At 46.4% G+C, this 12890-nt stretch overlaps 1 protein-coding gene across 1 annotated transcript in view; it reads right to left on the reverse strand.

Annotated features, from left to right (window-relative positions):
• Positions 1-1188: 1188 nt before the first annotated feature.
• Positions 1189-12890, reverse strand: part of LOC125758359 (uncharacterized) — a 162803-nt gene continuing 151101 nt past the window's right edge. The window contains exons 29-31 of the mRNA XM_049415436.1: positions 7258-7320; positions 1830-1916; positions 1189-1200 (exon numbers count right to left, since the gene is read on the reverse strand). Coding sequence (XP_049271393.1) covers positions 1189-1200; positions 1830-1916; positions 7258-7320 — 162 coding nt within the window. The remainder of the gene's footprint in view (positions 1201-1829; positions 1917-7257; positions 7321-12890) is intronic.

Raw genomic sequence — 12890 nt, forward strand, 5'->3', positions numbered from 1 at the left:
GAAGTTAATGGTAATAAAGCAAAACTTCTCGCACTGTGGCCTAATGACTCCCATATTATATGGACGAAGTGATTTAAGCGCATATTGAAGCGTTACACTACAATAAATGTTTAAAGGTCGGTTCCCATTGAGTGACGCTGCCACTTAGCAGCCAACACAACAGATGGCGCTAGTTGTCGATGTCCCGAATTCCTGGACATGCATATTTTAGCTGCATAGTGCCTCACATGTAGTCCTCACGACCGTTTCTTAAGCGCTTCTTTATCGAGAAGGACGCCCTGATTTACTCAAATACATATAAAAAGCCTGTTTCCAGGCTAAAAAGCTGAAGTAATAAAGGCGAATTGCACACTGAACCACAAAACATATAACAATGAAGGAAGGGAATTTTTGAGGGCTCGCTTCTTTGTTTGACACAACCTTAATGAAAACCAGCAGGTAATCAAGCCAAGGAAGGTACAGGGCACGTAAATTGTATTCGATGTCGCAGGGTCGGTACCTGCCAGCGGTAAGTTGTCTTTTTGTCCACTTTACTTTCTTCACATCTAATATCACAATTGTTACAATACACTTGAAAGAGTACAATTACCGTCTCATTCCTTGGCTTCATTATCTGCTGGTTTTCATTAAGGTTGTGTGAAGCATATGACACTCGCTTAGTCATTGACACGTGGTGGCATGATTTTGACAATTTTATGGCAGTCCATTTTCAGGCTCTTTGCACGAATGTGTCACTTAATGCGCTACAATTTTACAGTAGACGCCATGACTGGTCGGCTGGAAGATCCGGCACGACAGCGTATCATCAGTCAAAGCAGGCTATTTTTTATTCACTCAGTGCATCCGATGCAGTACATGTAGGATATTTTCATCCTATAACATTGTCTCAGGCACTTGCCTATTATATTCTTCGTGGTAAGTAACTAGCTCTTTCAAAATATGCGAAGCTTTTGCGTAACGTAACACAGACCGCTTATATTTAGCAGTCTGACATGATTTGGTGTTCTTGAACTAGCAGAATGTGTGAAACTCGCCTTTCATAAAAGCATAAAATATGAGAATGAAGTTTTGCATCAGTCCAGGATTTCAGTATCCGTACTTCGTAGCTTTCATATGAGTTCGTTGGATATTCTGCGCCACACGTTTCTTGCTGTACAATACGAGTTGAATATTAACACCCCTCACCCCTTAGTCATCCAACTGCACGTCGGGATAAAAATGTATTCTAATTTTATAGTTTATTTTCTCTTTAAACCTCACAGGTTATCACTGGTTACGTTATAATTAAAGGGACCCTAAAGAGCAAAGCGATTTTTCTCGCATTAGTAAAGTAGTCTTCCACGATACCAAAAACACCACGCTTGCTGCGCGAAGGCGCTTAATAAGCGAGAAAACGCGCAAAAAGAAAATACAGGTGGCGACACCACCTTGGAATTCCCGCACCATTTGCCGTGACGTCACATATTTTTGACGGCGCCTGATTGGGCCTACGTAGTTCCTAATCAGTTAAATCGAAGTACATTGTCCTCTGAGGGGGCCAGAGACTTGACAAAACGAATTTGTGGAAATTTCGACGAGCCAGTGGCGCCAAAATACGTTAATGCTCTTTGAAGTCTTTTACGTCACGAATTACAAAGTTCGGCGCGAAATTTAAAAATGAAACTTTGAACTTGCTTTTCTCCTCTAATATAAACCTATGGTGGTGAAATAAACTTTACTAGAGTTATCCGAGGACACTTTATTAATCTAAACCAATTCATTGTTTCTCTTTAGTGTCCCTTTAAATAATTGCGGTCAGGCCTACTTCGTAAAAACCAGAAGGTTCTTACCTCATTGATGCAGCGGTGGCCATGGCGCCGAAGAAACTCCCTGAAAATATTTCCAGCGTCATTCTCATGAAGCCAGCGCAGAGCAACCTGTTAAATGTAAAAAAAAAACACCATTAAGTAAAGATTGCAAATGAATTATAGGCAAGAAAGCTTGATGCATCAAGAAGCTTTATTGCAGCAATATTGAAAGAATGTCATGTTTTTTATACCAAAAGTGCACGTGCACTTTTCAGGCGAAAGAACGCTGTATGCCCCATGTCTGTACCGATAGTTCATGCGGTAAGCCAGAAAATAAAGTGATCGAGTATAAAGCATCACTGCTGTCTCACTTTCTCCCCTTGAGAAAAAGAACCACTTGTTGATCTCATAAGTACTTCCCAAGATTGCCATGAGGTGTACCTATTGAGAGTGAACGGTGCAGCACGCTGTCAGGAAAGTAAAACCCGCTTGAAAGCCTTTGTATCAGCAAGAATAGATTCATGGTTGATGCCAAGACACAGCTCAAATACATAAGAGAAACGAACGACACAAGCGCTTTTCTATAATTTCCACCTTGAAACAAATTGAATTGAAGTAAATTTGCAGTTCTAGTTCGAGAATAGAGGCTTAGCAGTATTCAAACGACAACAGTGGGAAGAAATAGGAATGAATGTCCACATAAAATAAAGTGATGGTTTGCAGGCGATAACGTGCTCTTCAGCGATGATATAGCGACGATGTTAAAAGAAGTGGTGGAAGACCTCAACTTGCTCAAGAGAGAGAATGGTTCGGCGAAAGAACAAGCGTTCGCCACAGACAAGCGGACTATAGAATCTCTAGAGGAGCATGCATAACTAGGGTAATTTCTAACAGGCAAGCCTGCTCATGAAAAATAAATTCACCACAGATTAATGAACGGCTGCTCCGCATACACTAAACATTGTCTGCTGAAGACCGGCAATTTACCCCTGTCACTAAAGTGGAGGGTGCCAGTACTAACCTACGGGTCACACACTTGTAGAACAACAAAGAAACTCGAGAATAAGTTGAGATTCACACAGCGCGCGATGAAAGGAAGAATGATAGGCGTAACAGGGGCAGCAACAATATCTTAGTTGACATTGATAAAAAGGTGGACCTGGTCAGGTGACGCAACGAGAAGGTCAGATGGCCGATGGACAGTTAGAAAGACGGAATGTATACCAAGAGTACGGAAGCGCGGCCGAGGCTGGCGAATGGTCAGGCGGCGTGATGAAGTGAAGAAATCTGCAGCCATAATATGGAACGAGCCCACCTTTGGCAGGGTGGATGGGAGGTCATTAAGAGAGGCTTTCGTCCTTCAGCGGACTTGAGAAAGGCTGGTGATGAAATTGATATTTTCGGAGAAAACAAGCTACGTTCATGATGCAGGAATAAACACACTTTCTACTCGTCGACTTCAAGGAGTACGTACACAATACTTTGAAGCCAACATACTTTTCCGTACACACGTCATCGACAAAATATCAAATGCTAACATAGCTTAGAACATATTTAAAATCAATTTTCAAGTGTGGGCCGCACGACTGAAGACAAAACGATGGTGCTGAAGCTTTTTTAGTCCCAAAAAATGTAGCCTGGAAAATACATTTGGGTTGGTGGAAAAATTCAGCTAAAAACCGTCTATTCTTGCAAAAATGCATCACTGCCGATGGAGCATTCCTAACGAATGCGACATCGAGCTAAGTTCGTTGAGCAAGATGTAAAATATAAGAGTTATGGCACGCAATACCACAAAAGAACAAAAACTCGCTTTGCGGCAAAGGCTAATCAATGAATACGATATCAAGAAAATGTCAGTTTCGCCGGAAGGGCGAAGCAATGAGTGCGATTGCAACAAATTGGAATGTCACACGAAGAACGGCAAGCAGCGCGGAGCTTGCTGGGCGCTGCTCAAACACAACGGACGCACGGAAAGAACACATATAGGGCGAGCGCGGACTAACTCGACACTTGAGCGCGCTGTTTCAATACACAACAGCGCGCATGAAAAAAACGCGCAGGTATACACAGGACGCGCGCGAAATAATAAAATAATAGCAGTCACAGTTTTTGCTTCAACTGGTCCCTACTTTGGCTCTTCTAGCTAGCAGCTCACTCCTTTCGCAAACGCGGCCGCTACAGCGAGCGAAGTGACCTTCGTGCGGTCTGTAGCTTCCACGCAAACTTTGCGGTGAAATCACAAGACGTACAAACCTCCCCACTGAAGACTTCAAGAGATAAGCGCGCGAGCACGGGCGCTTATGTCAAGGTAGAAGAAGTATGTCAAAGTAAAAGACGGAGGCGCGCATCCCAACTCCCGTGAAACACTAGAGGGTTTTAGAATTGGGGACCCAAGGAGCTAGAGGACCGAAGAAATTTGCGAGACGCTAGGGTGCACGCGCAGAACCCAAGCCGCTTTGGGTTACTTGCGCTCGCGTTTTTCTAAGATCCAACAAGACTCAGTGTCACTGCAAACGCTAATCATTGAATACGATAGCAAGAAAATATCAGTTTCGCTGGAAGGGCAAAGCTTCCTGGGCGTTGCTCAAACACAACGGACGCACGGAAAGAACACATACAGGGCGAGCGCGTACTAACTCGACACTTGCAGCGACGGCGCAGCATGGCCCCCGTCTCATAAAATTTTAATCTCGCCAGTGTGGCATCCCGTGCGTTTGACCCAACGTCGCCTGCATTTGATCCAACCCTCAAACGCTGCTGCTCCTCCGAACACAAGAGAAGCCTACCCAACACAGATACTAGCGGGGCAACGGCCTTTAAATCGCACTTTTCACGGCATCTCGTGGGTGAATCTGAACACGCTTAAGCGCCTCCGAGCTCTGTGCACTGTCTGCGGTAAATTGTGTGTATAAATAGATCGCCGTTAGTATGCTAAACTATGTATACTTGGTGGCGGAATTTTCGAACGCGGCGTGCTGCGGAGCGAGGGGTCGCATGTTCGAATCCTAGTCGCGCGCTCTTCATCAAATTTTTCTTTTAAATTATTTTTTTGTGACTTTTATATATCTACATGTACACATATAGTGCATATACGGGACATGACGGTGACGGCAAAAGCCCGCGTAGGGTGTCTATATAATTGCTATCGTAATACAATGTTATAGGAAATAAGCATGGCCGCAACTCCTCGAGTATCCGGAGCTGGCGTAACTCTACAAGATGCTAGCGTAGGGAACACAGCCGCTCCAGCAAGTGAGGCGACCTTTGCGATGTCCATCGTATCTGCGCGAAGTAAGCAATCTAAGTAAGTAAGCAAAGTAAACAGAACGTCCTAAGACATGAGTCTTCTGCTGATCGCCATCGATATAGCGCGCGTGCGATGGTGCGCAGTCACGCGCGTTTGATGAAAGTACGCCTGCCTGAGCAATACAGCCTCCACCCTCACCCGCATCCCTCCATGCGCCGTCGCGTGACGGGAGGGCCGACACATTTCACCGCCCCGCTTGAGTCGCGACCGGCGGCAGCCATCGCACGTTTACACTCGCACGTAGACGCGCAGGGCAATGTGATAGACTTGCACTTTCTCGGAACATAGCGGTGACGGCGACTTCAACCGCAAAAATACTGGACGAAACACCCCAAGACCACCCTGTTTTGCCGATCTTACAAGGCACAAATTTAACCTTCAGATAGGAAGCAACTTTTTTTCACAGGTTAGGTTTCACTGCTTTAGAAGCCCTGCATCGCAAAAGCACATCCACACATTTCGACACTCACCTTTCCCTTTCATTCCCTGGTGCAAAGCTTGGAACTAATGTTGCACATACGACAGAGCCGAAACCCTGGCCTGTATCGCGAACTTAGGTTCGAAGCTGAGGGTGTGTCGTACATAGTCAGGAAGGATAAGGTTACCACCGGTGCAGACGGTGCGCACGATGTAGGCGTTGTTTTTGGCCGATACGGCACGCATCAAGCTCGGCGCCAGACAATGAGAGGGAAAGGTGCGAGACGGAAGGTGTGTATGCACTTTTGCAATCTAGGGCTCCTAAAGCAGAACTGCTCGTCGCAAAAGTTGCTCCCAATCTTAAGGATAACAATTTGTGCCATGTGCACTCGGGTAAAGAGGGTGCTGTCCCCTTATTCGGCCTACTTAAGGCGAAAGCCTTAGATGCCTCATAAAAGTCGAAAACTCGCCGTCGGCGTCCCGCGTCGGCGGCATCAACACAAGTGATGCGAAACATCGGCGCCATGTGATGGCGTTGTAGAGCACTATAATTCATGACGTCATCATGGCCTCAACATAACGTGACATCACACTTTGACGTCCGTCCTCACATGACGTCGTCTCTTGGTCAGAAATAGGCTGATCACGGAAGCAGTGCAAAACCAGGTGAGGTGCAGAGAGCTCGCAACGCCTCCAACCTTGGAGGCAATGCGAAACCATGTTAACTGCAGCTAGCTTTCCGAGGGGGCGGGGAGAATCAATACAACGACTGACAGGAAAAAGAACGTGGATTTCGCCTTCGAGTCGTCTTATGCATACGCATAAAAGACCCTGCGAGCTTTTTTTTGAAGGCACGGGTTTCTCTAGCATGTGTTTTCCATTCTTGCGAACGTGCGTCGTTGGCCAAACTGAAAGACGAAGTCTAGCATGTGTTTTCCGTTCTTGCGAACGTGTGTCGTTGGCCAAACTGAAAGACGAAGGCAAAAGAATTGTGCAGGAAGCCTCGCCTTGATGTATTGATCAAGCAAATCAAAAGCTCTCAAAAAGTGAGTCTTCAAATGTTTTGGCAGTGCGAAGACGCATAAAATAGGCACGCCAGTCTCTACGATATATTAACAAATGTAGGGGTTTACGCCAAAAACCACGATATCATCATGAGAGATGCCGAAGTGGAAGGCTCGGAAAATGTTTACGATGTAGAGTTCTTTACGTGCACCTAAATCTAAGTACACGGGGCTCTCGCATTTCGCCTCCGTCGAAATGCATCTGCCGCAGTCGGGATTCGATCCCGCAACGGGGGCGTAGGCAGACATTTTTTTCGGTAAGGGACACATCCTTCATCTGAAATGGGGCCGGGCCGGCAGATACGGTCGAGTGTCATTTTGTGCCTTGTATGCCATGGGGAAAAAATTGTGGGAGGTGGGGGGCACGGGCCCGGTGTGCCACCCCCTGGCTATGCCACTGTCGGCAACCTTCGGGTCAGCAGTCACGCACTGTGCCCACTGTAGCCCCGTGGTGGTTTCGTCAATTAAGTTTAGGTAAGGGTGAATTTCATCCCAAGAATGGCGGATCTGTTAAACAACGAGGACGCCTGTGCAGTGGCCGTATTGCAATAGCTTCATAGAGATGGGAGCAGTACCCTTGCTTTCACTCATGTGGTATAAAATGAGTGCCGTTTAGAGGGGATGACGCACAAAACAATCGAAGACTTCAAGAGAAACAGTAAATGCCTCTAGGCCATACCTCAGTGTCCATGCTCTTGAACTCCTCAGCTTCTGGATGTCTGCTAATTTCCGCCGCAATTTTCTGTTGAATAAAAAGGTGTGGGACACAGTACTATAGACTAACAACATTTTCAAAATGCAAAAATGCACACCGTCTGCGATACAAAGATACCACTCGCATAGAAATACAATCGAAGCCGCACATATATCTAACTCTCTAACTCAATTTTATAACTCGACATAAAACTTTTAGTGCATTTGCCAAACTTCGGGCGCAAATTTTAGTGCGCTACATGGCTTCACAGTGCTTGACGATAGTACACGGTAGGTGGCCCACAGCAGTAAGCGAGGATTTATTATTTTATCATTTTTATTTTTCGGCGGTTTGTAGTTGGGGATGTGGGTTATATGCAGACGTGGGTTGTAGGCGAGAAGATACGGTAGCGATGTCAGCAGCGACACAGCGTCTTAGTTGAGTCACAGATTTGCGCGCTCGTCGAGTGCCGGAAGCCTCTACTCGGCCTCGGCCCTCATGTTGGCGCTGTTTTTTAGTGTCATACTCGGCGTGCTTCTTGAGATGCTGTACGCACAGCCCACGTCAGGCTTCTTTCCTCTACGTTTGACTCTGTTTATTATCGTGAGGTTTGCGGAGAACAGCGAGGTTTTTTCGTTTTACGGCCGCCATTGCGTCAACAAAGGGAGCTGAGAAGCGAACGGTGGCCCCGCAGAACTGCTGTGACTAGGAATCATGGGAGAAAGCACGCGATGGCAAGCGAAATTTTCTATTCGCTCTGCGCGGCGCTCTTTTAATGGCAGTAGTTGTCTATACTGCATTTATTGGCATTGAGCCAAGCATTACGAGGAAGATCGATGTGTTCTTATAAGCGTAGTAGTTGTGTGTCCATCGTGGCCCTACGAGGCACGTCGAGCGCGCTGGCGTTTAAAGGGTAATTTACCGTCTGACGTAACGTCGGTACACACTATAGAGGACTGATGTGGCTATTATCGAAACTAAGTGCATTTTATTGTGCAGTCATGTGAAAATCATACGTAACTTTCGTTAGCTTATTCATCCGGCGTTAAGCAACGCATAAATATAGCTTGCTGAATCATACGAATACAAATAGTAATGTTTATTACACTGCTATAAAAGTGGAGCCAACACTGGAACCACAATTGACGTTAACCCGACATGACACCTGTATTATTATAGGAGTACATATGTAATGTTTCTTCCTTTGTTACGAAATAGATAGCCAGCACTGCAGCCACAATTGACGCTGGACCGACATAATGCCTGGACAGGGTGATTTTTCCGAAGTGACATGGCGCGGCTGTGTGGTGGAATACCTGACTGCCGCGCAAAGTGCTTGGGTTCAATTCCTGCTGGGATCCTTATTTTTCAATGCGAAGCATTTCTTAGCGAACCTCTGGCACATTGAGCGTTTCTATCTATCTATCTATCTATCTATCTATCTATCTATCTATCTATCTATCTATCTATCTATCTATCTATCTATCTATCTATCTATCTATCTATCTATCTATCTATCTATCTATCTATCTATCTATCTATCTATCTATCTATCTATCTATCTATCTATCTATCTATCTATCTATCTATCTATCTATCTATCTATCTATCTATCTATCTATCTATCTATCTATCTATCTATCTATCTATCTATCTATCTATCTATCTATCTATCTATCTATCTATCTATCTATCTATCTATCTATCTATCTATCTATCTATCTATCTATCTATCTATCTATCTATCTATCTATCTATCTATCTATCTATCTATCTATCTATCTATCTATCTATCTATCTATCTATCTATCTATCTATCTATCTATCTATCTATCTATCTATCTATCTATCTATCTATCTATCTATCTATCTATCTATCTATCTATCTATCTATCTATCTATCTAGCCGCCTACGTCTGGGAGCACTCACGATCGCCTCCTTAACTTGGTATAGACCAAAATTGGCATGGAAGGGTGAGAGGATTTGACGAATATGAATGTCTGGTCATGACATGAATAACGTCAAAATCCTGTCGCGTACGTCGCCAAACACTCTTCTCCGGACACTTGTGGCACATACCCGTTTACCACGGGCCGTGGTGTACGGGTATGCGCCACAGGTGATCGACAGTTTATATCTCCCCAAGAACGGCGAGAACAGACATTGGTAGGTTAAATGCAAGACGTGAGGAAAAAACGGACATCGGCAGCGTTGACCCGACGAATGGAAAGAAGAAAAAGTAGGATCCCAGTAGGAATCGAACCCAAGCATTCTGTCTGGCAATCAGGTATTCTACTACAGAGCCAGGCCAGGCCTATAAAGTGGTTTGTAAAAGCAGCTTATGCAGGCGTGATGTCAGTGCAACGTGAAATGGGGTTGTGGTGCTGGCTATCAAATTTTACAAGAAAGCAATAAACACTACATACTCCTACGATGCAGGCGTCATATTAGATTAACGTGTGTGGTTCCTATGTTGGCTCCGCTTTTATGGCAGTCTAATAAACATTACATTTCTATTCCTGTGATTCAGCAAGCTATATTGAAGCATTGATTTTCCCCGGAGGAATACATTAACGAAAGTTAGGTATGATATTCTCATGATTTCACCATACGGTACACTTAGCTTCAATAACACTGACATATGTACTTTAACGCGAGGGCTGAGGTTACGTCGCACCACAAGTTAGCCTTTAAACGCCAGTGTTGTCAACGTGCCTGGTGAGCCCAAGATGTGCACACAGCTACTACACTTGCAAAAATCTCACCATCTCCCGCTAAAGGGGACCATGAGGCGATGCGCAGCAGTGTTTCGGCATGTAGAGCCCGCGTTTCAGAGGGGGAGTGGAGAGGGGGAAAGTAGAGAGGGGCAGGGGTTAAGGGGAGAGGGGGGAAGTGGAGAGGGAGGGTGAAAGGGAAGAGGGTTTGCGCATGCGCAGTAAGGGTGGTCACGCCGCACACCACCACCACCACCACCGGATTGAACTCCGCTATAAGTTGCTTCACATCTAAAACACATCGCTCCACCTCATAACGCTTGGCTCAAAGCCATAAAACACACCATAGAAGTACTCTCTGAGTGCTTCGCATGAAACCGATTACCACAATGTGTGGGATCTGGCGAATTTTTATTCTTTAAAACTCGTCGGTTCAACGTTGCGGATGCCGGTATTTCTTAACGCCCTCGCATTTAAAATACCAAAATGTCTGTTCTCGCCTTTCCAACGTAGATATAAACAGTTAATCACCTGCGGCATATACCCGCATACCACGGGTATACGCCACAGGTGCCCATGGTAAACGGTTATATGCCACACGTGTTTGAAGGAAATGGTTCGATGACATACGCGACAGGATTTTCACGTTATTCGTGTACAGCTAGACGCTGCGGAATATGAGAACAAAGCGGCACACACGGCAGTGGCAGTCGGGGATAACGGCGCCCTGATGGCGTGCTGCACAGTCAGTGGTGTGGAGACTGTAGAAGCCGAGGAAGTGGCCATAGCCTTGGTCATCAGCCAAAAGGGGGTCAGGGTGGTCACCAGCCACTCCAAAAATGTCGTGAGGAATTATGAATCGGGAAGGGTGACGGAGACTGCCGTCCGTATATTAAACACGTTAGGAGGACCCAGAGAGGTGATTCTGCTCGTCTGGGCACCAGCTCACCAAGGACTTAGAGGGAACGAGGAGGCTCATTCGGTCGCGCGAGGTCTCACTTAAAGGTCGACCCCCGGAGCCTCACAAATTACCGAACTTAGAAAAAGAAGTGAGGGTACGCTCGCATATCATCAAATCGTAACACACTACAGGCTGCATCGGCAAGTGTACCCAGGTGCGGACAGATCGCTCAATAAGAAAGACGAGGTTATGTGGCGAAAGTTGCAGACGGGGGTTTTTCCAAACCCCGTACTTTACAGCAAGTGGCACCCAGAAGTTTTCCGGTCCCAGTGCAAATTTTGTGATGAGGCAGCGAATTTGGTCCACATGGTGTGGACATGTCCGAGTAAGAACGATGGTTCCCACACCCTAGAATCCTGGGAGGCCCTGCTCCGTAACCCAGACCCCAACGTCCAGCGGGACCTCAAGGGATTCCGGCCGACGGCTAGGGGCGACGGGCAATGCCTGACATAATTGATTGATTTTAAAAAATAAAGTTTTTTCTCTGTCTCTCTCTCATGTCATGACTAGACAATCATATTCGCCGCCCCCTCTTTCCCTCCCATGCCATCTTTGGTCTGCACCACCGCGGTAGAATAAAACAGGTGGCCCATCGAGCGCCGCGAGGGCGTCGCCGTACTGCTCGAGTTGCGCGCGGCCGCCGCTAGGTTCGCGACGAGTTTTTGGGCCGAAAGACGCGCACCGCAAGCTCTCGCTGTGCTGTAAAAACCGGTTTCTCTAGCTAATTTTGTTGCTTTAAAACGTTGTTTGTGTTTTTACTAGCTTGTAGTGGCTGCCTGCCAGCTTCGACTGCAAAAGTAAGAGCGCCAGCCTTTACGAAGCTTAACATTTTCTAATCGGCATGGGTACTCCCAATATGACTGTTACAGGCTGCCGAATGCAAGAGACGCGCGTGCATTATTTTTTTTTCGAAAGCCTGAAAATTTCTTCCGGCGAGTGTACAGAGTAAAAAAAAGTATTTGGTTTTCACATTATCGTATGTATGTCGGAGGACTGTAGCCGGCGGTCTTTCCGTGTAATTGCATTTCTCCACAACTGCAGTCTCTTTTCGTCTTTCGGCGCGGAGAAAAGACGCAGCTTTTCTTGCACGTTTTGTAGCCAAATTTGCAATTTCGAGCAAAGCATTTTCGTCCCATGGTGGCCGCCGCATCAGCAGCACAGTTCGAGCCACCGTGGTTTCAGCCATGGCTCCAGCTTACAAAGTGAGCGGAAATAGCGATGCGGTCGCGCGAGTTGGTTTGACAGAGCGCAAAAAACGCGACGCATCAGAGTGGATCTCAAGCCGTGGGATCACCTAATCACGAACACCGTGATCTGGCCGTGATCGTGACTCGAAGGCTGATTGCGACTTTGCGACGCTGGTTGCGTCGCATAGGGACGCTCTTGCTGTTCGGACGCTTGCGCCCACGGACGCCTCTTTATTTATCGAAGATGACCAAGCAGAAAGGAAGAGACGCCGCTGCAACGCTGGTTGCGTTGCATGCCTTCCTTAGTGGCGCGTCCTTTCTAAGCGACGGCAACTCTTCAGTGTTGTTCAAGACCTCTCTGGTGTGATAAGTACACCGCGGATCTCTCTCTCAAAAGTTAAAGATGTAAAATAGCAGTTTGAATGCTCGCGACGCACACTGGCCACGTGCTTTGAAATGCGCCGGAGCGGGCATATGGGCTCAGAGTACCCCTGCTGCCGGCTTGCGGAAAAGTGGCGTCAACTCGAGCACCTTCGTGACACGCGCGGCGCATTGGCGAAGCGGCGCGTCGGGCCACCTGTTATTCTACCACCGTGGTCTGCACCAAGCTAAGGAGGCGATCACGAGAGCACTCAGACGTAGGCGGCATGATAGATAGATAGATAGATAGATAGATAGATAGATAGATAGATAGATAGATAGATAGATAGATAGATAGATAGATAGATAGATAGATAGATAGATAGATAGATAGA

The sequence above is a fragment of the Rhipicephalus sanguineus genome, chromosome 4 (assembly GCF_013339695.2).
Source record: "Rhipicephalus sanguineus isolate Rsan-2018 chromosome 4, BIME_Rsan_1.4, whole genome shotgun sequence".
Classification (NCBI taxonomy): Eukaryota; Metazoa; Arthropoda; class Arachnida; order Ixodida; family Ixodidae; genus Rhipicephalus; species Rhipicephalus sanguineus.